The following is a 27,617-nucleotide window of genomic DNA, read 5'->3' on the forward strand; positions in this document are numbered from 1 at the left end:
GAGGCGGGTGCTCTCTTGCCCTTCTGCCTTTTGTCATGTGAGGACACGGCAACAAGGTGCCATTCTGGAAGCAGAGAACAGCCCTCAGCAGACACCAATGCCGGCACCTTGATCTTGGATTTCCCAGCATGCAGAACTGTAAGAAAAAAATTCTGTTCTTTATAAATTAGCCAGTCTTAGGTACTTTGTTATAGTAGCACAAACGGACTAAGACATGGGCTTTAGAAATACCTTGAATGTTTCATACTTGTTCATCAAGTATAATATCTGGAGCAGGAATTTCACATCTTGAAAATACAGAGGGATTTTACAGAGAAAATGAGAAAAGAAAAAAGAACTCTGTTCTTTAGTATCTCCCGTGCTGGGTGCTTTTATTGTCACTGCCCATGCAAATGTGCTGTAGCATGCAGTTGAATTTCGATTTTCCTCCTTCTGCTTTTTATCACTTCTGGAATACCTGCTTGCCTGTGATTAATACCTCTGGATACACATTGAATCACCTGGGGAATGTAGGTGAAACAAAACAAAACTAAACAGATGCCTGGCTCATTCCTACAACCAAAAGAATTGAAATTTGAGTCTCAAGAACATATTTGTACATTCATGCTCATGGCAGCGTTATTCACAATGGCTAAAAGGTGGAAGCAAGCCATATCCATAGATCAAAAGAGGAACGGAGAAACAAAATGTGGTATATTCATACAATGGGATATTATTCATGCTCAACCTTGCTACCACCTGGGTAGCCCTTGAGGACATAAAGTGAAATAAGCCAGTGCCACACACACACATACACACACAAACATACTCTGTCTCTCTTTCTCTCTCTATCATTCCACCTGTAGGAGGTACCGAGTCAAAATCAGAGAAAATGGAGGCTGGGTGTGGTGGCTCAAACCTATAATCCCAGCACTTTCGGAGGCTGAGGCAGATGTTCAAGACCAGACCGGCCAACATGGCGAAACCCCATCTCTACTCAAAGAATAAAAATTTGCTGGGTGTGGTGGCATGCACCTGTAGTCCCAGCTATTTGGGAAGCTGAAGCCAGAGAATTGTTTGAACCCGGGACGCAAAGGTTGCAGTGAGTGGAGATCTCCCCACTGCACTGCAGCCTGGGCGACAGAGTGAAACTCTGTCTAAAAAAAAAAAAAAAAAAAAAAAAAAAAAAAAAAAAAAAAATGGAATGGTGGTTGGTAGGGACTGGGTGGGAGGAAGGAATGGGGAGTTAATGTGTAACTGGGCGTAGAATTTCAGTTTTGCAAGTGAAAAGAGTTCTGGAGCTAGGTGGTGGTGATGGCTGCACAATAATAGGAATTTACTTAATACCACTTAGTACCCATGAGCTTAATACCACGGAGCTATACACTTAAAATGATTAGGATGATACATGTTGTGTTATATCCATTTTACCACAATTCTAAAAATCAGAGGGGAAGTTAATGTGATAAAGCAACACTTGGCCAGGTGCGGTGGCTCAAGCCTGTAATCTCAGCACTTTTGGAGGCAGAGGCGGGTGGATCACCTGAGGTCAGGAGTTCAAAACCAGCCTGGCCAACATGGTGAAAATACAAAAAATTAGCCAGACCTGGTGGCACATGCCTGTCATTCCAGCTACTGGGGAGGCTAAGGCAGGAGAATTGCTTGAACCAGGGAGATAGAGGTTGCAATGAGCTGTGAGCTGAGATTGTGCCGTTGCACTCCAGCCTGGACAACGAGGGTGAAACACATTGCAAAAAAAAAAAAAAAAAAAAAAAAAAAAAGCAACACCTGATTGTAAAATTCATATGGAAAATTATCTGGTGGCACTATCAAAAAATATTTGGAAAAATAGGAGCAATGTGCCAACTGTTAAATTGTGTAACCGTAGGTAAAATGGACTGTAGTCGTGATCTGATAGGTCAGTGGAACAAGAATGGGTACTGCAGAAGAGACTCCATGATTGATGTGTTCTCCTGTGACTTTTTTTTTCTTAGTATAAATCCCTTATTTTCTTTTGCCGAAAAAAAGAGATCAGTGCCTAGCTGTAGTGTTTCTGATAGGATCACGTCCAGAAAGGGCCAGGAAGCTAGCTATAAGATTCATCTCTGCCAAAGCTAGCATTCATTCCTGGGCTTTTGTTTTTTTTCCTAGACACACATTTTCAGGCACATCAAATTGGAGAGTAAATAATAATGGAATGCCTGTTATGTACAGGGCCTGGTGCTAGAAGTACAAAAACACCATTTTGATAAACAAAAGAACATCAACCCTGATGCCGTCGTTCACATATTCTATTGAATTTATCGTATCTATTGATACCAGAGGACATTAAGCAATTAACTGAACAATAATTACTAAGTAAGGATTTCATACTATTTACTTATTACTTAGTAATTCTGAAAGAATCATACTTCAGGGGGGCTTTTAGATATACAAGACACTGAACCAGTTTGAGGAGATCCATGGAGACCCCAGGAAGGAGCATTTGATCTGAACCTTGAAAGCTGAGTTTGTATTAACATCTCCTCTCCCTCTTCATTATTTTTCTGTTTTCCAGCCTTCTTACACCTCTCTTTGCCCTCACCAACTCCCTGGGTTATAATCATCTTTCACTTATAAGCTACTGACAAATAGCTTGTCAAGAGTGGTAAGATGGCTAGGCACAATGACTCACACCTGTAATCTCAGCACTTTCGGAGGCTGAGGCTTGCAGATCGTTTGAGGTCAGAAGTTTGAGATCAGCCGGCCAACATGGTGGAAACCTGTCTCTACTTAAAAAAAAAATACAAAAACTTAGCTAGGTGTGGTGGTGGCACCTGTAATCCCAGTTTCTCAAGAAGCTGAGGCAGGAGTATTGCTTGAACCTGGCAGGCGAAGGTTGCAGTGAGCCTAGATTGTGCCACTGCACTCTAGCCTGGGCAACAGAGCAAAACTGTCTCAAAAAAAAAAAAAGGTGGTGAGACAATACCGTTTACAGCTTCCTTCAATCCAAGAATGAAACTCCTAAAGGACAAACAGCTTACTTTTTGTTGGATCAAGATTAGAGAAAGCTGTCTTTCTCAAGTCAAATTTAGTACTTTGCTTTTTTGTGTTTTCAGCAACTCAAGCATCCCAACCTTGTCAACCTCCTGGAAGTCTTCAGGAGGAAACGGAGGCTTCACCTCGTGTTTGAATATTGTGACCACACAGTTCTCCATGAGTTGGACAGATACCAAAGAGGGTGAGTGATCCATCCCTTACAAACAAAACTAAAACACACTGGGATTTGTGAGCAAAAAGGAGCAATGACTCTTTTTAATACTAGGTAAGAACAGCCAGTGTTTGTACAACATACTCTGCTGCCGAGGTGGACGGGAGAAAAATTACCAAAAATGTTACAAAAGAGATCATAGTCATTTTAATGAAGAAACCAGCAGAAGCATCATTAGATTGAACTTGATTTCTTTGGTACGTCATTTCTGCATAGAAGAGATCTCAGTCTCTAAGAAAAGGAAGGATATTAGTTAGTCCTTGCCTGACTAGGGAGGTAGAAGCACTTGGAGATAGAAAGGAAGAGTCCAAAGGCAATGGCTACTAAGTAATATGAGACTAAAACAAACATGGTATTTCATCGGAAGCGATCTGGGTGTCTTATCTGCTGTATTACTCAGGATTTCTTTGCTTTCAAGTGACAAAAACCCAACTGAAGCAAGCGTAGGTGAAAAAAAAATGTGTTGCAGCTGTAACTGGGAAGGGTGGGAGTGACTCCGGGGGCTCAGCTGATCTTACCACGCATCCCTCTCCAGCATATGCAGCATCTTTGTGTGCACTGGAAGAAGGCTTGGTGAGCAGACAGAGCCTTTGTCTGAAAAAAGAAACAAAGGAGGAGAGGGTCCCTTCCTGCAGTTGAGGGCAGCCTCTCGCAGGGTGAGCAGACTGGATTCTAGCTCCCAACCACTCCTCAGCTGGGTGTTTTCAGGCAGGGCGACACAGGTGGTGGCTGTTCTTTCTCTCACTCTCCCCCAGCCCTAATTCTTCTTCATTGTGCCTTGCAAATAAGCTTGCTTATATGGTGGATTTGGGAGGATATGTGGGTGGCAGGGGATGAAAAGAGTTTGGAAGGGAAAAGTACAACATCAAAAGCATGGCCACAGACTTACATCCACCTATGTTAACTGTTCTAGAAGAAAAAGGTAGCACATGCACATAAAGGCCAGTGGAATTCCGCTCGGCTCAGGTGATGCAAGTATCCCTGGGGCCGTTTACTGTGGCTGGAGGGAGAGGGTGGAATGATGGAATGATTAGTAGGTCCTGGGAGATATTATTCAAAGAAGGCTTCATGGTGGAGGTGGCGTTGGAGTTGAAAGGGGAGGAGACTTGAGAGAAGTTGACCAGGGATGAAAAATATCCCATCCTTTCCTTTTTTGGCTCTGTTCCTGGGAGCCCAACTGGCTGGGGACGATATGAGAGTGGACTATAGATCAGAGCTGTGGAACGGTGTCCCATCCCATGGAATGTGAATGGCTCACACTCTGACTTCAGTGGCTGGAGGCTGAGGCTCCTCCAACACCTCTTTCAAGTCTTTTTGCCAAGGGTTTGCTCTGCCGCGTGGTGATGGTTGTATATGATCTGCCGTGACCTCCAGGCTTGTGGCTTGTGGTTTGTTAGTGATCATAGCACAGACTTTTCATGTTTCAGAATGTTAATTTACATAGCCAGAGAAAGCCAAGAGGACAGACACCTCCCTTCAGAAAGTCATCGATACAGAGAAATTATGTTTTCAAAGGAGAAAACATTCATATGTTGATATTTGATCTTTTGATGGCTTGCAAGTGACACTTCAATTAAACTTACCAATATAAGTTACTCGTGGCTGTGTGGTACCAAAGAGGTGTATTTGGTTAATCATATTAGGTGTCTTGGGAACACTGATTTGTAGGAGTCAAAAGCCATGAAGTTCAGCTCTTTATTTGGCATACAGTTTGAGCAGAAGAAAAAGGGTGATTACAGTTTTTTTTTTTTTTTTTTTTTTTTGAGATGGAGTTTCGCTCTTGTTACCCAGGCTGGAGTGCAATGGCGCGATCTCGGCTCACCGCAACCTCCGCCTCCCGGGTTCAGGCAATTCTCCTGCCTCAGCCTCCTGAGTAGCTGGGATTACAGGCACGCGCCACCACGCCCAGCTAATTTTTTGTATTTTTAGTAGAGACGGGGTTTCACCATGTTGACCAGGATGGTCTCGATCTCTCGACCTCGTGATCCACTCGCCTCGGCCTCCCAAAGTGCTGGGATTACAGGCTTGAGCCACCGCGCGCAGCTGATTACAGTTTTGAAAGCAGATTTTTTAAAACTCCACTGGCTGAAATAGGTTATATATTCCAGGAAATAGAAAATGCTTTAATATGGGAGTGAGAGAAAACAGAAAAACCTGTAGATTATAAACCTGTAGATTGCGGTTAATTACCAGCAACCTGGTTTCCAAATGGTAAAATGCTATGGCTTTCCAAATACAAGATTTACTTAAGGAATACTATTAAATGTGCATGTTTGGAAAAATAAGATATATTCTTAACCAGATTACATCCATTTAGTTTGAAGGTTGAAGATTTTTTGTTTGTTTGTTTTAAAAATAAGTCACTTTTGATCATACTGAATAATCATTACTTCTCCAATCTATTTTATTTTAATTTTTGAGACACAGTCTCGCTCTGTTGTCCAGGCTGGAGTGCAGTGGCACAATCTCCATTCACTGCAACCTCCGCCTCCCGGGTTCAAATGATTCCCCTGCCTCAGCCTCCCTAGTAGCTGAGACTACAAACATCCGCCACCACACCTGGTTAATTTTTATATTTTCAGTAGAGATGGAGTTTCACCATGTTGGCCAGGCTGGTTTCAAACTCCTGACCTCAAGTGATTCACCCGACTCAGCCTCCCAAAGTGCTGGGATTACAGACGTGAGCCACGTCACTCAGCCTCCAATCTACTTTAAATGCAATTTCAAATCTTTGCTTGTCATCATTAAGGAGTAAATGTTAAACTGTATCAACCAAAGATTTTGAAATTCATATGAAAAATTTTACATTCTGGGATACATATGCAGGACATGCAGGTTTGTTACATAAGTAAACGTGTGCCATGGTGGTTTGCTGCACCTATCAACCCATCACCTAGGTATTAAGCCCCACATGCATTAACTATTTATCCTGATGCTCTCCCTCCCACCAGCCCCCAGCAGGCCCCAGTGTGTGATGTTCCCCTCCCTGTGTCATGTGTTCTCATTGTTCAGCTCTTATAAGTGAAAACTTGTGGTGGTTGGTTTTCTGTTCCTGCATTAGATTGCTGAGGATAACGGCTTCGATCTATCCATGTCCCTGCAATGGACATAATCGCATTTTTTTGTGTGGCTGCATAGTATTCCATGGTGTATATGCACCACATTTTCTTTATCCAGTCTGTCATCATATGACAACTTTTTTTTTCTGCCAATGTTTATTCCTTTATTTCTCTTATATTTATTAGCAATGAGAAGAATGTCAGTGGATATACCCTGGACTAGTAAAGTTGCTTTCCTCAGGGGAATCTAGTTTCTGATTGCAATCAGAATGATTTTAATGTTTTATTATTTGGAATGATAATTGCTATTGGTGTTGGTAAATGGTATTTAATTCTTTTAGTTCTAGAAAATATTTTTTTAATTGCATTTTCGGTTTTGGGGTACATGTGAAGAACATGCAAGACTGTTGCTAATCACATGGCAGTGTGATTTGCTGCCTTCCTCCCCATCACCTATATCTGACATTTCTCCCCATGCTCTCTCTCCCCAAATCCTCACCCTCCCCCCCCGCTGTCCCTCCCCTATTTCCCCCCGACAGACCCCAGTGTGTGATGCTCCCCTCCCTGTGTCCATCTGTTCTCATTGTTCAACACCCACCTATGAGTGAGAACATGCAGTGTTTGATTATGAAAACTTTTTAATATAGAGACATCATACTATAAAATAAAATTTTGTAAGCACATTCACAGCAAAGGTGAGTTAGCATTATCTGTGTGACCTTGGGCAAATTGCTTACAGGTGTCTTCACCTGTAAAAATGAGAGTTTAGGACTGGCTAAAGTTTAAGGGGACCTCTAGCTCTATAATGCTATGAATTGATTGATGATCAAGTACCTGAGGAGTCAGAAGACTTCGGTTATCTTTCAGTTTTTATTTGATTTATTAGACAATATCAGCAAAGAATAAGCTACTGATGCTGGTGTTGCCAGGTGGGGTTACCAGCATGCTTGGTGCCAGGTGGGACCCCCTTAGGTTAGTATACTTATCCTCAGAATGTCCGGTGATCACTTCTCATATTTCTAAGTACAGATTTCTAAAATACAAAGTTGAACATGCCACCCCCTACATAGAATCCTTTAATAGCTCCCCAAAGCTTACTGGTATGGGGAAATCCCCTCAGCATGAAATACAAGATCTTACTCACTCTAGCCCCTCCATTCCCCACCAGTTTGCCCATAATACATGACCCGTCCTACCAAATCATTTGCATTCTAGGGTTGAGAACATGCTGTTTGCTCAGCAAGCGTGGGTTTCCCTACTTTCTCTTCTCTGCCTGGAAAACTCCTGCCGTCTGTCTTACAGCTGACATTTGACTCCTTTATGATGCCTGCCAGCACACTGCCCTCTGTAAGATCTTCTGGGATTGTTTATTTACATAGCCTATTCGACAAGGAAACTACAAAATCCTAAGAGAAAGAGCTGGACCTTCCTCACCTGTGTATTCTCAGTGTCTTCTAGCTGCATATTTGGCACTGGGTGCATACCCAGTACTTGCAGAATGACTGAATTAGCAGATCAATAAATTGATAGTTACAAAGTGATTTTAAAGGAGGATAATCATACAATATTTGGATTTTCATTTTAAAACAGTTACTTTGATTTAAAATTTCTAAAACCTAATATTGTCAAAAGAGATTATGCAGTACACTGCTAGAGCAACCTGTCCAGAAGGCAATTTGGCCATCAGTGCATGGTATTAAAAGTCTCAGAGGCATTATCTTAAACCCAGCAGGTCTGCTTTGAATAATTTTCTCATTTACCATGAGAAAATGTTTGAGTATATGTGCAAAAACTTAGTAAGAAAAGTATGTATTGTTATGGGGTATTTTTAAATATTGAGGAAAAACTGTGATCAACTGAAATGTCCAACCATAGAGAAGTAGTTAAGTAAATTATGATAAAGCTTTATGATAGAATACAATAAACCCATTAAGAATAATGCTTATATTAGTAGATAAAACATATGTTGACACAGGAAAATGTTCATGAGTGGATGTCAAATGAAAAAATATATATACTATAATAAAAATACATATATCCTTTTCATAGAATTTACATGTATATGGGAAAAAAGACAAGTAATAAGTATGAACATTACTAATAATTAGTTATGAATGTTGTTGATATTTTTCATTTTATTTGTGCTTTTATATTTTTCATGTTTATTGCCATAGTAATGTTTTAATGTTTAATTATTAAAAATAATTCTTGCCAAATCAGACTCAAAGACTTCTCATCTGACCCTGAAGTGGACGCTAGTTCATCTTCTTATTAACATGCTTGTAACTTCTGGTACTGCCTTGGAAAACTTTTGGAGAAAATCCAACTTCATGTTGCTACTAACACAAGCAAATTTATACCATAAGATATGTATTCTGTTACAGTAACATGAATACATGTCAGTTATAATTCCCAGCACTTAGGTTTCTGTTTTTATATTTGTCCCCAAACATGACCATTTCTTTTTTTTTTTTTTTTTTTTTTTTTTGAGACAGAGTTTCGCTCTTGTTACCCAGGCTGGAGTGCAATGGCGCGATCTCGACTCACCGCAACCTCTGCCTCCTGGGTTCAGGTAATTCTCCTGCCTCAGCCTCCTGAGAAGCTGGGATTACAGGCACGTGCCACCATGCCCAGCTAATGTTTTGTATTTTTAGTAGAGACGGGGTTTCACCATGTTGACCAGGATGGTCTCGATCTCTTGACCTCGTGATCCACCCGCCTCAGCCTCCCAAAGTGCTGGGATTATAGGCTTGAGCCACCGCGCCCGGCCACGACCATTTCTTATCTTCTATAGAACTTAAAAAGCTTTGTACCTATTATTCTATAAATGATTGGTCTCCCTGTGTCAAAGTTTTACAAATGACTGGTTTGGATGTTTTCTCCTCATTTTTCTGCCCATCTGTAAGTGCAGCCAGACCTAAGATTTCATTGATTCTTTCCTGCACAGATTTACTTACCACCAGTTCCTTTTCTGAATAATATAGTTTGTTCCAAGAACATCTCTTAGGTAAAGTATATTACCACACGTTTTCCGTTTCTGACGATGAAATACCAGAAATTTTCTCACTCTTTTTTAGATTAAAAATGTTATGTTGTTTGTTGCAAATTTTTAAAGCAACACAAACATATTGAAATGAAGGGCTAGGGATGGTGGCTCATGTCTGTAATCCCAGCCCTTTGGGAGGCCAAGGCAGGCAGATCACCTGAGGTCAGGAGTTCAAGACCAGCCTGGCCAATATGGTGAAACCCCATCTTTACTAAAAATACAAAAATTAGCTGGGCATGGTGGTTAGCACATGTAATCCCAGCTACTTGGGAGGCTGAGGCAGGAAAATGGCTTGCAGCAGAGAGGTGGAGGTTGCAGTGAGCCGAGATTGTACCACTGTACTCCAGCCTGGGCAACAAGAGCAGAACTCCATCCCCCCGCCCCCCCCCCACCAAAAAAGAAAGCAATAAAGAATGAGAAAGAATTGAGCCCCTTCTCTTTCTGCCTGTTGTAGCCCTTCCCCATTCTGCCCTAGAGCTCAGCCACAGCCATTATTTAGCACCAATGTGGAAACAAATGTCATAAAGTTCCCTAGGCTTGCTAGTACGTGCAATTTTAAGAACATCTTCCCTAGGTCAGGCATAATGGCTCATGTCTATAATCCCAGTGTTCTGGGAAGTCAAGGCACGAGAATTACTTGAATCAGGAGTTCAAGACCAGCCTGGGCAACACTACAAGACTCTATCTCTACAAAAATTAAAAAGTATCAGCCGGGTGTGATGGCTCATGCCTGTAATCCCAGCATTTTGGGAGGCCGAGGTGGGTGGATCACCTGAGGTCAGGAGTTTGAGACCAGCCTGACCAACACAGAGAAATCCCCATCTCTACTAAAAATACAAAATTAGCTGGGCGTGGTGGCGCATGCTTGTAATCCCAGATACTGGGGAGGCTGAGGCAGGAGAATTGCTTAAATCTGGGAGGCAAAAGTTGCAGTGAGCTGAGATAAGCCACTGCACTCCAGCCTGGGCAGCAGAGGGAGACATCTCAAAAACAAACCAAACAGCAACAGCAACAACAACAAAAAACAAGAGAGAAGAACCAAGAACATCAGAACATCTGCCTTAGCCTGAAGGGCCCAGCCAGTCACCCAGACTCTTCCAAAGCTGTTAAGTTTGCTGAATATATTTGTATTGATTTAAGGTGGCACGAGGCAGGGGTCATGGCAATGACACACCTCTCTGTGCCTGACTCTGTGTCACACTGTCCTGTCCGGATTAGTTGCTTTTGACACCTGGAGTACAGTTATCCGTCATCTCCCTCTGCTGTCCTCCCAGAGACTCCTGCTGCTTCCCTCCTGCACTGGCTCTCCATCCCACATCGGCTTCTTTTATAATGGAGTGCTCCTTTTTGGTGGACTGCACCCATGAGGGGCTTCCTGAGGAAGAGCAGATGAGAGGTACGGAAGAAATCAGAGGTTGAGACCTTGCCCTGGCATGATTAAAAAGTCTTTATTCCTGGCCGGGCGCGGTGGCTCACGCCTGTAATCCTAGCACCTTGGGAGGCCAAGGTGGGTGGATCACCTGAGGTCAGGAGTTCAAGACCAGCCTGGCCAACATGGTGAAATCCCATCTTTAAAAAAAAATTTTTTTTTTTAAGTCTTTATTCCTAATCTGCCTGCTTTACTGGTAAAATAAATCAAACATTAATCATAAAAAATAAAAAGATAAAAAGTCTTATTCCATCCTCACACTGGATTGGTCTTTTGTTTGGGTACAGGCTATTTGTTGGTTTTCGGTTGAAGACAATCTTCCTTCAAAATTTTGAAGTCATTGTTTTAGCATCTTCTATTTTCTAGTGCTGAGAAGTCTGATGCCACTCTATTTTCTGTTCCCTTATGAAGTCCTGTTTCTTTTTCCAGAAGCTTGTAGGAAGCTTCGCTTTGTGCTGTTTTTGATTATGAAACTCAGGAGTGGGCCTTGATTTTCATCCATTATCCTGGCACTTGCTGGGCCTTTCCTGCCTCAGAAAAAAAGTTTGAATTGTTTTGCTAATGACTTCCTGTTCATTGTTTTATGTGTTTTCTTTTTCTTGATCCTCTATTATTTGGGTGTGGACTCTTGGACTGGTCCTCTCCTTATAGTATCCTTTTCTTTTTTTTTTTTTTGAGACGGAGTTTCGCTCTTGTTACCCAGGCTGGAGTGCAATGGCGCGATCTCGGCTCACCGCAACCTCCGCCTCCTTGGTTCAGGCAATTCTCCTGCCTCAGCTTCCCGAGTAGCTGGGATTACAGGCATGAGCCACCATGCCCAGCTAATTTTTTGTATTTTTAGTAGAGACGGGGTTTCACTATGTTGACCAGTATGGTCTCGATCTCTTGACCTCGTGATCCACCCGCCTCGGCCTCCCAAAGTGCTGGGATTACAGGCATGAGCCACCGTGCCCGGCCCTTTTCTTATTTCATAGATACAAAAACAGCATTTCTTTTCTCTCTGAGGATATTGATGGTATTTAAATATATATATACACTCTATTTTTATTTTTATTTTACTTTAGGTGTATGCTATATCCAGCATTTCTCCCCACATTATCCCTCCCCATCCTCTCCAACCCCCGCTGTTCTTCCCCTACCCACCCCCGACTGACCCCAGTGTGTGATGCTCCTCTCCCTGAGTCCACGTCAAAATTTTCTCTTCACCCTTCGTAATTTCTGTTACTTTTAAGTTGCTTTTTTTCTGTTTGTTCTGGTCTTCCACTTTCTGATTAGAGGCTTTTCTTGGACATTATATAATCTCTGCTGTGTGCTCATAGTTAAGAATAAGAAACTATTGGAACCTGGCCAGGTGTGGTGGCTCAAGCCTGTAATCCCAGCACTTTGGGAGGCCGAGGCGGGTGGATCACGAGGTCAAGAGATCGAGACCATCCTGGTCAACATGGTGAAACCCTGTCTTTACTAAAAATACAAAAAAAAAAAAAAAAAAAAAAAATTAGCTGGGCATGGTGGCGCGTGCCTGTAATCCCAGCTATTCAGGAGGCTGAGGCAGGAGAATTGCCTGAACCCAGGAGGCGGAGGTTGTGGTGAGCCGAGATCGCGCCATTGCACTCCAATCTGGGCAACAAGAGCGAAACTCTGTCTCAAAAAAAAAAAAAAAAGAAAAAAAAGAAACTATTGGAACCTCTGAGCTTCACTATGGTTTTCTAGCTGGGCCATTTGCTGGGAGAACCCCAGTGTCAGAATCTTCAGATCTTTCCCCCTGAGCTCCCAAAAAAGTCTTTGAATAGTTTGCCTGGAGAGTGAAGTTGGCCTGCTGGGTTTCTCAGAGTCTAGTGAAGGAAGAGGGTTGGGGAATCCCAGCGCTTGGCAATTTGTATGTGTATAGTCCTTTAATTACCTGTTTTCAGAACAGTATCCACAATCTCATGTATGCCAAGTGTCCTCTGCTTTATCCTCTCCAGAAACAAAGCTCCACCCTTCTGCCAGGTAGCGGAAAGAGTGTTTCTCACGGGCAAATAATAGAAGAAGGGATCTAGGAATTTGATTATTTCCTAAACAGACTTTCCCACACTTCTTAGCTCCTAGTTCCATAGAGATCTTGGCTTCTACTTCCTGAGCCTTTTGAGGATTCGTTCGGGGTAAATTGGTGGGTTCTCCCTCTTCCCTCTCCTGGCTTAGATTTTTGCTTTCTAGGATTGTTAAGTTAATTAATTATAATTGTTCAGTTAATTATGTTTCCTTCAGTTGCTTTCTGGATTCTGCACCACGTTGCTGTTGTCTCTTCTCCTGTCGTCTCTGACCTTGTGAGGGTTTGTCTTCAGAAGTCTTCAGCATAGTTCTAGTCAGGTTTCGGGAGGGAATGAAATTCGCTGGGCTTGTTCAATCCATCATCTTAACGCAGAAGTCCTTTGAAGCACTTCCTTCAGCTGCTTCTGTGACACAGTATTCTCCTGAGTGTTGACTTATTCACTTGATGCTCTCAATTCCCGCGCCCCTTTGAGGCTCCCTTTCCCTTTTTGCCCTCTCTGTGGTGAAGGGTCTCGCAGCTTCCTTCCGAGCTCCTCTTCTTTAGCTCCATTCACTCCTTAATTGGCTTCATTCAGTCCTGGGCCCCGAAGAGCACCCGTATGCTCTGCTTCTCAAACTTACCTTTCCAGCCTGACCGTCCTTCTGAATTTAGAATCACTGACTCAGAGCCTTCCCTGGGGTGTCCAGTAAGTATTCCCTTCCCCCAAGCCAGTTTCTCCTCCAGTGTTCTCTGGGGTAAAGGCCCCATCATGTACCAGTTATTCTAGTTAAAAACATGATGTCATTCCTTGATTCTTGTCTTACCCTCACATCGAATCTCTCAGAAAATCCTAGAAGAGCTGTTTTAAAAATATAGCCCAGGCCGGGCGCGGTGGCTCAAGCCTGTAATCCCAGCACTTTGGGAGGCCGAGGCGGGTGGATCACGAGGTCAAGAGATCGAGACCATCCTGGTCAACATGGTGAAACCCCGTCTCTACTAAAAATACAAAAAATTAGCTGGGCATGGTGGCGTGTGCCTGTAATCCCAGCCACTCAGGAGGCTGAGGCAGGAGAATTGCCTGAACCCAGGAGGCGGAGGTTGCGGTGAGCCGAGATCGCGCCATTGCACTCCAGCCTGGGTAACAAGAGCGAAACTCCGTCTCAAAAAAAAAAAAAATATATATATATATATATATATATATATAGCCCAGTTGGGCACAGTGGCTCAAGCCTGTAATCCCAGCACTTTGGGAGGCCGAGGCGGGTGGATCACAAGGTCAAGAGATCAAGACCACCTTGGTCAACATGGTGAAACCCCATCTCTACTAAAAATACAAAACATTAGCTGGGCATGGTGGCATGTGCCTGTAATCCCAGCTACTCAGGAGGCTGAGGCAGGAGAATTGCCTGAACCCAGGAGGCGGAGGTTACGGTGAGCCGAAATCACACCATTGCACCCCAGCCTGGGTAACAAGAGTGAAACTCCGTCTCAAAAAAAAAAAAAAAAAAAAAAAAAAAAAAAATATATATATATATATATATATATATATATATATATATATATATGGCCCAAATCTGGCCACTTCTTACCACCTTAACCACCATTTTAGATGTTCCCTTAACCAGAGCAGCTTTCTGGGCTACCCTACATAACGCGGTCCACGGCTTCCAGCACAGCGCTCTCATGCCCTCTCTCTTTCACTCTCTCTCTCTCTCAGTCCAACACCACAGAATGTATTCTATCTATTTTTTCCCCCTTTTTATAGTTGTAACTCTCTTCTCCAACAGAGAAAACCTGACCCCTCTTATTATCTGAGTGTTTCAGCTAAAAGAACTCTCAGAGTCAGAGGCCTCTGCATTCCAGAAAAGAAACTGAGTAAAGAAGTGAAGTGAGTAGCCAATTCAAGAAGACACTAGGTAGTTTGTACAGAATTTTTACATTTGAGAATTTTGTAATTCTGGAGATGAGATGTGCTGGGGATTAAAGAAGCAATAATGATATGTGACTATAATTTACTTTTTTTTTCTTTTGAGACAGAGTCTCACTCTGTCACCCAGGCTAGAGTGCAGTGGTATGATGTTGGCTCACTGCAACCTTTGCCTCCTGGGTTCAAGAGATCCTTCTGCCTCAGCTTTCCGAGTAGCTGGGACTACAGGCACCTGCCACTACGCCCAGCTAATTTTTTTGTATTTTTAGTAGACACGGGGTTTCACTGTGTTAGCCAGGATGGTATTGATCTCCTGACCTCGTGATCTACCCATCTTAGCCTCCCAAAGTGTTGGTATTACAGGTGTGAGCCACTGCACTCAGCCTACTTTTATATGCTCCTTTTATATAATTTATTTGGGGAAACGTTTGTAGGAACTAAAGTTGTCTGCTATTATATCACTATAGGTAATCCTATATTTATACTTAATTTACAGGCCAGGCACGGTGGCTCATGCCTGTAATCCCAGCACTTTGGGAGGCCGAGGTGGGTGGATCACTTGAGGTCAGGGGTTCAAGACCAGCCTGGCCAACATGGTAAAACTCCATCTCTGCTAAAAATACAAAAATTAGCCAGGCATGATGGCAAATGCCTGTAATCCCAGCCAGTCAGGAGGCTGAGGCAGGAGAATCACTTGAACTTGGGAGGCAGAGCTTGCAATGAGCTGAGATCATACCATTGCACTCCAGCCTGGGCAACAGAGCAAGACTCTGTCTCAAAAAAAAAAAAAATCAATTTATTGAATAGTCAAAAATATATTCCACTTTTCTGGACAAAATGTAGAGGTTACTGGGAAGGCTGAGGCAGGAGGATCCCTTAAGTTCAGGAGTCCAAGTTTCAGTGAGCTATGATAGCACCACTGCCTCCAGCCTGGGCAGCAGAGCAAGACCCTGTCTCTAAAAAAAGAAAAAGTGGAGGCTGGGGAAAAGCATTTCCCCTAATGTATCAGCTTAGTTGCATTTTTCTAAGCCTCTTTTCTTGACAGTGACTTTTTCCCGTGTCTGTGCCTATATTCCACTCACACAAGGAAAAGAGAATTTGGAGAGAAGCAAATTGAAGCCGAGGGACACAGCCCCGGTCCAGCAATGTCCAACCATCCTTCCCGGAAGTGGCCTCTTCCTTTTCCTTCCTGTGATCCCACTCTCTGTTCAAACGCCCTCTGATCTGCTTGAAAGGATTTCCTGAACGTCTGGCCTGTGACAACAGTGGCCTCGTAGCCTCTCTCCGAGGTTAAAAGTGACTTTTTGTGGTCCCCTTAACACAGCCTACTCAAGAGTTTCCTCCACGATTTACGTATTAGTTTTGGCTGACCAGAGCAACATTGTTGAATGTTTGATTTATCAAAACAGTAAGTCCAGCCAGTGGGTTGGGGGTCTCAAAAATAAATGCACGCTCTCTGTGGTTCATTTCTTTCACTCCCTGCCTTGGTTTGTTGTTGTTGTTGTTGTTATTGTTTAAAATGCTCCCAGGCGAGGTGCCTCTTTCTAATTCACACAAAGTACCTGCTGGGACTACTGGGAGCCCTGGTAACCTAAGATTTGAGTCGAGGAGGAAGCACTGGGAGCCGTGGCTTGGAGTTGAGCTGGTGTGATGGAGGAGAGGGTAGAAAGATGTAAGTAGGGTACACCTGGCTGCCATGGCAGCACGGGGAAAGAACCAGGATGCCTCGGGTTTTTACATTATTACTAACATTTGTTGCATGGTTTGCAATGTAAAGGTCTTCACTAGAATCAGTAAAGTCTTCATTATCTGAACAAACAACAGCACTTCTGCTCTGAGATGCCGCGCGCGCCCACACATGGAAGATAAGTCCTGCTTCAAAGCCATCGGTTTGGGGCAACTTGAAAAAATAAACGGCATCTTTTGTGCTGAATAGTAACTAACTTTCCATCAACAAAAAATTCCTTGTAGAAATGGAGCTCAGAGTTGCCAGGCAGTTTCCCAGTGGTTGCAAATACTTGTTGAACTCCCTGGAGGTTTTCATGCCTTTACCTATAGAAGTAGATGTTTGCATATGAAAAAAAGCTCATCATCACTGGTCATTAGAGAAATGCAAATCAAAGCCACAAGGAGATACCATCTCAGGCCAGTTAGAATGGCGATCATTAGAAAGTTGGGAAACATGGGCCGGGCGCGGTGGCTCAAGCCTGTAATCCCAGCACTTTGGGAGGTCGAGGCGGGTGGATCATGAGGTCAAGAGATCAGGGATCGAGACCATCCTGGTCAACAAGGTGAAACGCCATCTCTACTAAAAATACAAAAGATTAGCTGGGCATAGTGGTGCATGCCTGTAGTCCCAGCTACTCAGGAGGCTGAGGCAGGAGAATTGCCTGAACCCAGGAGGTGGAGGTTGCGGTGAGCTGAGATCGCGTCATTGCACTCCAGCCTGGGTAACAAGAGTGAAACTCCGTATCAAAAAAAAAAAAAAAAAGAAAAAAAAAGAAAGTTGGGAAACATGTTGTAGAGGATGTGGAGAAATAGGAACGCTTTTACACTGTTGGTGGGAGTGTAAATTAGTTAAATCATTGTGGAAGACAGAGTAGCGATTCCTCAAGGATCTAGAACCAAAAACACCATTTGACCCAGCAATCCCATTACTGGGTATATACCCAAAGGATTATAAGTCATTCTGCTATAAAGGCACATGCACATATATGTTTATTGCAGTACTGTTCACAATAGCAAAGACTTGGAACCAATCTAAACACCCATCAATGATAGACTGGATGAAGAAAATGTGGCACATATACACCATGGAATACTATGTAGCTATAAAAAAGGATGAGTTCATGACCTTTGCAGGGTCATGGATGGTCATGGATGAAACTGGAAACCATCATTTTCAGCAAACTAACACAGGAACAGAAAACCAGACACCACATGTTCTCACTCATAAGTGGGAGTTGAACAATGAGAACACATGGACACAGGGAGGGGAGCATCACACACCGGGGCCTGTCAGAGGGTTGGGGGCTAGGGGAGGGACAGCATCAGAAGAAACACCTAATGTAGATGACGGTTTGGTGGGTGCAGCAAACCACCATGGCACATGTATACCTATGTAACAAACCTGCACCTTCTACATATGTAGCCCAGAACTCAAAGTATAATAATAATAATAATTTAAAAAGTAGATGTTTGCATCTTTGTTAACCTGTTGTCCCTAGAATACAGCAGTATGCTGGTCACACATTTTAACATTTTGGATTCATGGAATGACTGATGAGTAAGACGACTATGTGTCACCTAGGGTTTTTTCACTACTAAAGCCTATCTTGGTTTACTTTTTCTTTTCCTGAGCTGAATTCCATGGCTACTCTAAAGAATGTGTTTGTGCTTCTTTATTTTTCTTAGGGTACCAGAACATCTCGTGAAGAGCATAACTTGGCAGACCCTGCAAGCTGTAAATTTTTGCCATAAACACAATGTAAGTCCCATGATCTCTTTTGAAGAGTGAGAAGGCTCCCCTTAAGCTGAGGTGGAGCCTTGTACAAAGTTTATATCACATTTTTGTGGGTAAAAATTTTTACCCAAATCTTCATAAGCCTGGTTGGGTAAGTAGAGGCTAAAAATGCCAACCTAGATATTCCTTCTTGCTTAGGTTGTATAAAACATGCATTTTTATGATTTTAAGAAACTAGTGCCAGGCATGGTGGCTCCTGGATGTAATCACAGCCCTTTGGGAGGCCAAGGCAGGCAGATCGCTTGGACCCAGGAGTTCGAGACCAGCTTGGACAACATGGCAAAATCCTGTCTCGACAAAAAATTTAAAAAGTTAACTGAGTGCGGTGGTGTGTGCCTATGGTCCCAGCTACTCAGGCAGCTGAGGCAGGAAGATCGCTGGGGCTGGGGAGGTCGAGGCTGCAGTGAGTCAAGATCATGGCACTGAATTCCAGCCTGGATGACAGAATGAGACCCTGTCTCAAAAAACAAATAAACCCACACACACAAAACCCAAAAATTAGTCATACATTCATACTGATTAGAAACCACTCAGATTTAAGGCAGAACCCCATTCACTTGGAGTCTATATGGTCTTGTACTCCCAAAAGTCTGTGAAATTAAGGGGAAACCCCAGGTGACTCATGTCTGCTTAGCAGCAATATGTCAATTGCAGGAGGTGAAGCCCCAAGCGCACTTCAAAGTACTAGTGTCTGCTTTGGTGAGATATGAGTGTTGAGCCTGGATCCAGTGAAAGCCTGTGACACTCCTGGCCACAGCTGGCTGGCAGAGGCAGAGTAGACTATTGCCCAGGTGACATGGCTTCACAGATGCCGGGAAGCCTGATGCTCCGTCCAGTGCAACACTGCCCACTGCCTGCACATAGAAACCAGAGTCCAAGCCGGGCGCGGTGGCTCAAGCTTGTAATCCCAGCACTTTGGGAGGCCGAGGCGGGTGGATCACGAGGTTGAGAGATCGAGACCATCCTGGTCAACATGGTGAAACCCCGTCTCTACTAAAAATACAAAAAATTAGCTGGGCATGGTGGCACGTGCCTGTAATCCCAGCTACTCAGGAGGCTGAGGCAGGAGAATTGCCTGAACCCAGGAGGCGGAGGTTGCGGTGAGCCGAGATCGCGCCATTGCACTCCAGCCTGGGTAACAAGAGTGAAACTCTGTCTCAAAAAAAAAAAAAAAAAAGAAAAAAGAAACCAGAGTCCAATGTTAGAACTTCGTTTTGGCCATGAGTGCAATTTCACTGCAATATTTTATCCTACCCAACTGCCAGAGTCAATTTAGGTGGTAGAGCTAAATCTCCTGCTTTATGTTGTTTCAAATGATTTTTCCTGATGCTGTATTCCCGGAAGGAGGAAGTATGAGAGTAGACAGCACTTCTCCCTGCGGAGCTTCCAACTAGCTAAAGGCTATAATCGTTGTCATACACAGGGGAGAGTGGACACCCATATTGTTAATTACTGTGACTCAGCACTCTCTTGAGAGCAGGCTTTAGGATGGGAGAACAAGAGAGACTGCACTGAGATCCTGGTAGGGCAGATCTGGGATGATAAAAACAAATAGAATGCATACCACAGTTCCCTGGAGAGTCTCAGACACTCTGTTTGGCTCCATGTGCTGATGGGGGTGGGTGCAGATACTTGTAAAGAATTCCCGGAATAGAATCGGAGCACATAGTTGCTTGCAAGTACTTCTGACCATATGTCATCATGGTATTCATGGTGTACCCATTTATAGCAATATGTGAAGCCAGTGGTAAAAGAATAGAGATCTCAGGGATGTTAATTGCAAAGAACCAGATAGATTGTAATAAAATCCCAAAATTGTTTTATTTCACTCTCAAATTTTCCAGAATAATAAATACCCATGGGGAAACACTGACACTGATCCCTCACCCTGAAGATCGTCTGGATTGAGAACTGGTCATGCCCAAGAAGAACCCAAATCCTCTCCACATTCTTAAGAATAACCCCAGGGTTTCAGGCTGCAGGATGATCTATCATTCTCCTCCTGAGAGGAAAACACTTGGGAAAGAGGAAGATTACTAGGGATCCTGAGCAGTATTTTGACCCAACTTTTTTTTTTTTTTTTTTTTTTTTTGAGACGGAGTTTCGCTCTTGTTACCCAGGCTGGAGTGCAATGGCGCGATCTCGGCTCACTGCAACCTCCGCCTCCTGGGTTCAGGCAATTCTCCTGCCTCAGCCTCCTGAGTGGCTGGGATTATAGGCACGCACCACCATGCCCAGCTAATTTTTTGTATTTTTAGTAGAGACGGGGTTTCACCATGTTGACCAGGTTGGTCTCGATCTCTCGACCTCGTGATCCACCCGCCTCGGCCTCCCAAAGTGCTGGGATTACAGGCTTGAGCCACCGCGCCCGGCCGACCCAACTTTTAAAAAAAACATAATTGTTAATTAGGTTGTTGATTTATTCTTTGCCCAAAAAATCGTCATTTAATTAGAAAATCATGTGAAGTTTCTCAAACGTTCTTCTATCACCCTGTTAAAGAATGTTGGCTGTGTGCTGGAAACCACGGGTGATTTGAGTCTAAATGATAGAGCGGGGCCACATCCTGAGGGGTGGCTGCAGCTCTCAGAGCACTTGTGTGTGGGACAGAGCTGACATCTAGCGACTCTCCCCATAAGGTGAGGGCTGCTGCCTCCTCTTGTTTATCTTGTCGGGGTGAATGTCAGAGCTGGAAGGGAGATCTCTTGGCAAGCTGTGGTTGACGCCCTTTTTTTCCCAGCTTATCTCAGCAGGCCCAGGGCTTGTCCTGTTTACGAGGCCAACTGTGTTCTGTTAGCAGTTAAACGACTGAATGGTGAATTCTGCTTATGCACCAATTTGCAGCTCCTGCAGTGGTGATTCCGGCCTCACCCTGAGCCTTTCAACATTCTCCCTTTCACCTAGAATTGTCAGATTAAATATAAGACTCCCAGTTAAATTTGAATTTCAGATAAACAAGCATAACTTTTTAGTATAAGTACATCCCGAAGTGCTTCGTGGGACGCATTATACTAAAAAAATTATTTGCTGTCTAGCTGAAAATCAAATTTAACTGGGTGTCCTATATTTTTTGTTGCTAACACTGGCTACCCTACTTTCACTCTTCTTGGTTCTTTTGGGCCTTTTAGGAATTCGGGGTGATTCAGGCTCTGACAGGCATGGTACTAGATTTATTTTAGGCTGCTCTTTTGCTGTTGTCCCACAGACCAAGGAAAGGTTTAAATGATTTCTCCAATATTTGCTAAATAGTCATGTGTTTCATTTATCCCATATATAGATCAGCTTTAATACTATTTTTGTTTTGTTACACTAGTGCATACATAGAGACGTGAAGCCAGAAAATATCCTCATCACAAAACATTCCGTGATTAAGCTTTGCGACTTCGGATTTGCTCGGCTTTTGAGTGAGTATTGAGATTTTCTTTTGTTAAGTATAAAAGACAAAAAAACTGTTTACAATAGCAACGACCTGGAACCAATCCAAATGCCCATCGATGACAGACTGGACAGGGAAAATGTGGTGCATATACACCATGGAATATTATGCAGCCATCAAAAACCGATGAGTTCGTGTCCTTTGTAGGGACATGGATGAACCTGGAAACCATCATTCTCAGCAAACTGACACAAGAGCAGAAAATCAAACACCGCATGTTCTCACTCATAGGCGGGTGTTGAACAATGAGAACACATGGACACAGGGAGGGGAGCATCACACACTGGGGTCTGTTGGAGGGAAATGGGGGAGGGATGGGGGAGTGGGGAGGTGGGGAGAGAAAGCATGGGGAGAAATGCCAGATATAGGTGAAGGGGAAGAAGGCAGCAAATCACACTGCCATGTGTGTACCTATGCAACAATCTTGCATGTTCTTCACATGTACCCCAAAACCTAAAATGCAATTTAAAAATTTTTTTTTTTTTTTTTTTTTTTTTTGAGACGGAGTTTCGCTCTTGTTACCCAGGCTGGAGTGCAATGGCGTGATCTCGGCTCACTGCAACCTCCGCCTCCTGGGTTCAGGCAATTCTCCTGCCTCAGCCTCCTGAGTAGCTGGGATTACAGGCACGCGCCACCATGCCCAGCTAATTTTTTGTATTTTTAGTAGAGACGGGGTTTCACCGTGTTGACCAGGATGGTCTCGATCTCCTGACCTCGTGATCCACCCGCCTCAGCCTCCCAAAGTGCTGGGATTACAGGCTTGAGCCACCGCGCCCGGCTAAAAAATTTTTTTTAATAAAAAATAAAAATCTACTCAGAAAAAAAAAAAAAAGTTCTTGATCCAGTAAAGGATCTAAATGCTCTAGAAGTATACAAGCTAGTATTTGTATATTTAGGGCATAAGCATGCTGTCATTTATAATTGTGTATTTACTGAAAACGTGTAGATACATACGGTGGTTTACATATGTATGCTATGCATAAATTAGACCACAGTAAAGTGGTTATTTAAAAAGTATCTTACCTTCCTGGTTTCTACCATTTCTTGCTAAAATAACACTTTTCAGAAGTGCTACTTTAGAAGAGTGTCTTTCAAACCTGGATGCAGACTAGAAGCAACTGGGGAACTTTAAAATTTTTTTTGAGGCCAGAGTCTTACTCTGCTGTGCGGGCCGGAGTACAGTGGCACACTCACAGCCCGCCACAGCCCCGCCCTCTGCAGCTCAGGTGATCCTCCCACCTCCTGAGTAGCTGGGACTGCAGGCGTGAGTTACCACACCTGGCTCAGTTTTGTATGCTTTTGTAGAGACGGGGGTTTCGCCATGTTGCCCAGGCTGGTCTCGAATTCCTGGGCCCAAGCAATGCACCCACCTAAGCCTCCAAAAGTGCAGGGATTCTAAGCGTGAGCCACTGTGCCCAGTACCCCGCAGACCGTTCCCAGGGATTCTGTTTTAATTGGATTGGAGTGTGGCTGGAGCATCTGTCATTTTAAAAAGATATTCAAGTGATTTGAACGTGCAACTAGAATTGAGAACCAGCGATACGGAAAGGCCACAAGACTGGGCTCAGGCTTGACTGCTGAGATCTCCCCCTCCAGTTTTGATTCCGGCCTTCCTTCTTGTTTTCCATGTCCCATCACTGGCCAGCTGGACCGAGTGACTATTATACAGACTACGTGGCTACCCGGTGGTACCGCTCCCCTGAGCTGCTGGTCGGGGACACGCAGTACGGTCCCCCAGTGGATGTTTGGGCAATTGGCTGTGTCTTTGCTGAGCTGCTGTCAGGAGTGCCTCTGTGGCCAGGAAAATCCGATGTGGATCAGCTCTATCTGATTAGGAAAACCTTGGGTAAGTGGTGTTTTTGTCCTACGTTTTGGAAAACTGGGTATTTCCCTGCGTTAGGGCAGGGCAGAGCCAAGTTCCCAGCCTCACATAATGCCCTTTAGGGCATTAGTTAGGAAAGAGGAAAACTCGAAGCCTCATTTAAATGACTCCTTTAAAGGTGGCCATATTTGTTTTAATTATTGAGTACTCATTGTCCAAAAAGACCTAGGATTCTTGAGCAGTTTGGATCAAGTTAAAACATTAATAATAAAACCTCAGATTTCTGTAAGGGCTTAGCAGTTTACAGAATGCTTTCATGGGTTACCTCATTTATGATGATGGGGTAATTCAGCTGAATGTCCTTAACCCCAGCCTGCCTGACTAGTTTGGATTATTCAGACTCAATGGAGGGTGATTCCCAACCTTCTAAGTGTCAGGAGGAAGCCTGGTTTTGATGTCTCTCTGCCCATCTTGCTTTCCCACCACAGTACCCTTTCCTTTCTCTCTACCCTCGGTGCCGCCAGAGGCAGAGGGGAAGGGCAGGGGAGGAGAAAGGAGAGAAGGTGAGAAAAACAACCCATCAGTGGTGATTTTCCTCTTCCAAAGTCAGGGAGTTTAGACACTACTCCCAAGTATCTCGGTTTAAAGTAAACTTTTCCTCCTGTGAACTCTTGTAGCAACTGCCATCACCATGCTTTGCCTTGTAATCTTATCTTCCCAAAGACACTGTAAACTTCCTGATGGTGAGATCATGTCCTAATGTTTCTACTTACCCTCTACCAGTTTCTGCACATTGTAGGCAGTAAATATTTGCTGATAGCTTGACTTTGTTCGGTGACATGGAAGGCGCTTTGTAGGCCTTCCAGGGGCACTCAGCCTTTCTTGGCTGTGTTTCCTGTAGCGATTTTAAGACAGCTTCCCATGTCACCCCTCTGGCACTAGAGGAAGAAGGAATTGTGCTCATGAAGCAGCTCACTGATATCTGGGCAAGGCATTAGTGGGTATATTTTGCCTTCACCAAAATGAGGTGAGGCAGCAGTTTTTGCATTTGAGTGAGAGGTAAATTTTTAGGACGCATCAGTAAAATTAGATAATTTGATATCCTGAAGTAGGAACTCCCACAGTGCTCTGGGAAATGGGCCTGGTTGTGACCCAGGAGAATACATTTGAGTATCTCCTTATATTCTCTGAACAAAATCCCTCTTCAAGTGTAATATGGAATTTTACATATAGGTGATTTTAGCTGATTTGATGGAAATGTGGGCAGGAGGATCTTCCTAGATTTCCCTGGAATATAGAAATATTCTTTTTGTTTCATTGCTTCACATTGTAAGTGCTTCTAAACATACATGAAACAGGATTTCCAAATGAATACTAATTAGTGAAATAAGAAAAGTGGGTCCCCATGTGGAAATGTATTCCTTCTAGCTAGAAAATCCATGATCCCCTCCCCTCCCCTCCCCTCCTCTTCCCTCCCCTCCCCTCTCTTCCTTCTTCAATTATTTATTGAGTACTTGCTGTATGTTAGTAAGACACTGTTATAAGAGCTAGGCAACACAATTATATCTTGACCTATCAGGATGCAGTTTATATGATTTTGATTTGTGGTTGTTGCCCTTTTGCTGTTTGTGTGTGTGTGTGCTTCTGAGTTGTTTGGTTTGGGTTCTTTCAGTACACTGCAGGCCAGGCATCCCCAAACTTTTTACACGGGGCCAGTTCACTGTCCCTCAGACCGTTGGAGGGCCGCCACATACTGTGCTCCTCTCACTGACTACCAATGAAAGAGGTGCCCCTTCCTGAAGTGCGGCAGGGGGCCGGATAAATGGCCTCAGGGGGCCGCATGTGGCCCGCAGGCCGTAGTTTGGGAACGCCTGCTGTAGCCTCTGAGAACAAGAAGCTTGAAGCCCTCAGTTTCCATCGCTTGCCTCCTCTGTGCCTAACACAGTGTGCTGCCCACTGTAGGGATCAACACAGCCTGCTGAGGGTTGCCCGAATGCCTCTCCTTCTGATTGCCCGAGAACACTGCAATGTCCATAGATGCGGGCATAGACAAACACAGCATTGATGGAAGAAAACCACAGATCAGTGTGTGCTAACCAATTTCACTTTCTTTTTTCTTGTCCAAAGGGGATCTCATTCCTAGGCACCAGCAAGTGTTTAGCACGAATCAGTACTTCAGTGGAGTGAAAATTCCAGACCCTGAAGATACGGTGAGTGACCCATTTTGGAGAGGACTCTGTAGGCCAGGCTAGCTAGGCTTTGGTTGTTACTCACCTCCCTGAGCCCCATGGCTTACCCTGCATTGGAGGTCAGTCTAAGAGAAAAAAAGAAAATTGGAGTAAATTGGCTAGCAAGACCTTAGCCTTAATGCTAATTTACAGGCTGTTGAAAACAGAGTCTAGCAAGCCTGTTGCACCGGAATGCAGAGCGGCCTGCTGGAGCCGCACCTGTTCTTTATCCTGTTTTAGCAGTTGAACCTAGGTAGCTCAGAGCCAACGAGCCTTTAGGCGTAGACCTATCCGGCTAAAGTTAACTACTTCTTCCTCAGCACTGTCCAAATTACCTGCTTACTATGCCCACTCTCTCCAGACCACGGGAAAAATCATAATAAATTTACTTGGGCTGGGTGTGGTGGCTCACATCTGTAATCCCAGCACTTTGGGAGGCTGAGATGGGCAGATTATCTGAGGTCAGGAGTTTGAGAACAGCCTGGCCAACATGGCGAAACCCTGTCTCTACTAAAAATGCAAAAATTAACCGGGCATGATGGCACATGCCTGTAATCCCAGCTACTCAGGAGGCTGAGGCAGGAGAATTGCTTGAGCCCAGGAGGTGGAGGTTGCAGTGAGCTGAGATTGCACCACTGCACTCTAGCCTGGGTGACAAAGTGACACTCCTCTCAAAAAAAAAAAAAAGAACTTACTTGACCAGCCTTACTCTGGTGCCTGCCCTCTATGGCCAACCCAAATGGAGGAAACCCATTTTTTAAAAACGGAAAAATTTGAAATGTTGATACCTTTAATCCACTTCCAACAATTTATTACAATGAAACCATTATCTAAGAGCATAAAGAGGTAGCATTATTTAATAGAAATTATTTCCATCAGTAGGAGATTAAGTATAGTACATCCTTACAATAGAAATACCTCATCACGCCCGGTGTGGTGGCTCATATGTATAATCCCAGCACTTTGGAAGGCTAAAGCAAGTGGATCAAGGGCTGGAGACCAGCGTGGGCAACATGGCAAAACTCTGTCTCTACTAAAAATGCAAAAAGTTGGCTTGGCATGGTGGCATGGACCTGTAGTCCCAGCTACTAGGGAGTCTGAGGTGAGAGGATCACCTGAGCTCAGGAAGTTGAGGCTGCAGTGACCTGAGATCACTGCACTCTAGCCCAGGCGACAGGTGTAAGACCATGTCTCAAAAAACAGAAAGAAATACCATATATTAGAGCCAGGTGCGGTGGCTCACACCTATAATTCTAGCAACTCAGGAGACAGCTGAGGTAGAAAGACTGCTTGAATACAGGAGATCAAGACCAGCCTGGGCAACATAGCAAGACTCTGTCTCTACAAAATATTTTTTAAAACTAACTGGGGTTGGTGGCACATGACTATTGTTCCAGCTACTTGGGAGGCTGAGGCAGGAAACTCACTTGAGTCCAGGAGTTTGCGGTTACAGTAAACTATGATCATGCCACTGCACTCCAACCTGGATGGCAGAGCAAGACCCTGTAAAATAAAATAAGAAATATCATGTAGTAAAAATAATTAGATTTATATGTATCCACCTGGAAAATAAAGGTCATGGCATATTTTTAAATGAAAAAAAAAAAAAAAAATGAAAACAGTGTAGGCTGGGCATGTGGCTCATTCCTGTAATCCCAGAATTTTGGGAGGCCGAGACAGGTGGATTGCTTGAGCCCAGGAGTTCCAGACCAGCCTGGGCAACATGGTAAAACCCTGACTCTACTAAAAACACAAAAATTAGCCAGGCATGGTGGCACACACCTGTAGTCCCAGCTATTCAGGATGCTGAGGTGGGAGGATCGCTTGACCTTGGGAGGTGGAGGTTGTAGTGAGCCGAGATCATGTCACTGCACTCCAGCCTTGGCAACAGAGCCAGATTCAATATCAA

At 43.9% G+C, this 27,617-nt stretch overlaps 1 protein-coding gene across 4 annotated transcripts in view; it reads left to right on the forward strand.

Annotated features, from left to right (window-relative positions):
* Positions 1-27,617, forward strand: part of CDKL1 (cyclin dependent kinase like 1) — a 62,451-nt gene that overhangs the window by 27,095 nt on the left and 7,739 nt on the right. For all 4 annotated transcript variants that reach the window (XM_074393962.1, XM_003930540.4, XM_074393961.1 and 1 more), the window contains exons 3-7: positions 3,078-3,199; positions 18,116-18,188; positions 21,536-21,626; positions 23,304-23,504; positions 25,608-25,690. In XM_074393962.1, the coding sequence (XP_074250063.1) occupies positions 3,078-3,199; positions 18,116-18,188; positions 21,536-21,626; positions 23,304-23,504; positions 25,608-25,690 (570 nt within the window). The remainder of the gene's footprint in view (positions 1-3,077; positions 3,200-18,115; positions 18,189-21,535; positions 21,627-23,303; positions 23,505-25,607; positions 25,691-27,617) is intronic.

This window comes from Saimiri boliviensis, chromosome 2 (assembly GCF_048565385.1).
Source record: "Saimiri boliviensis isolate mSaiBol1 chromosome 2, mSaiBol1.pri, whole genome shotgun sequence".
NCBI classification, from domain to species: Eukaryota; Metazoa; Chordata; class Mammalia; order Primates; family Cebidae; genus Saimiri; species Saimiri boliviensis.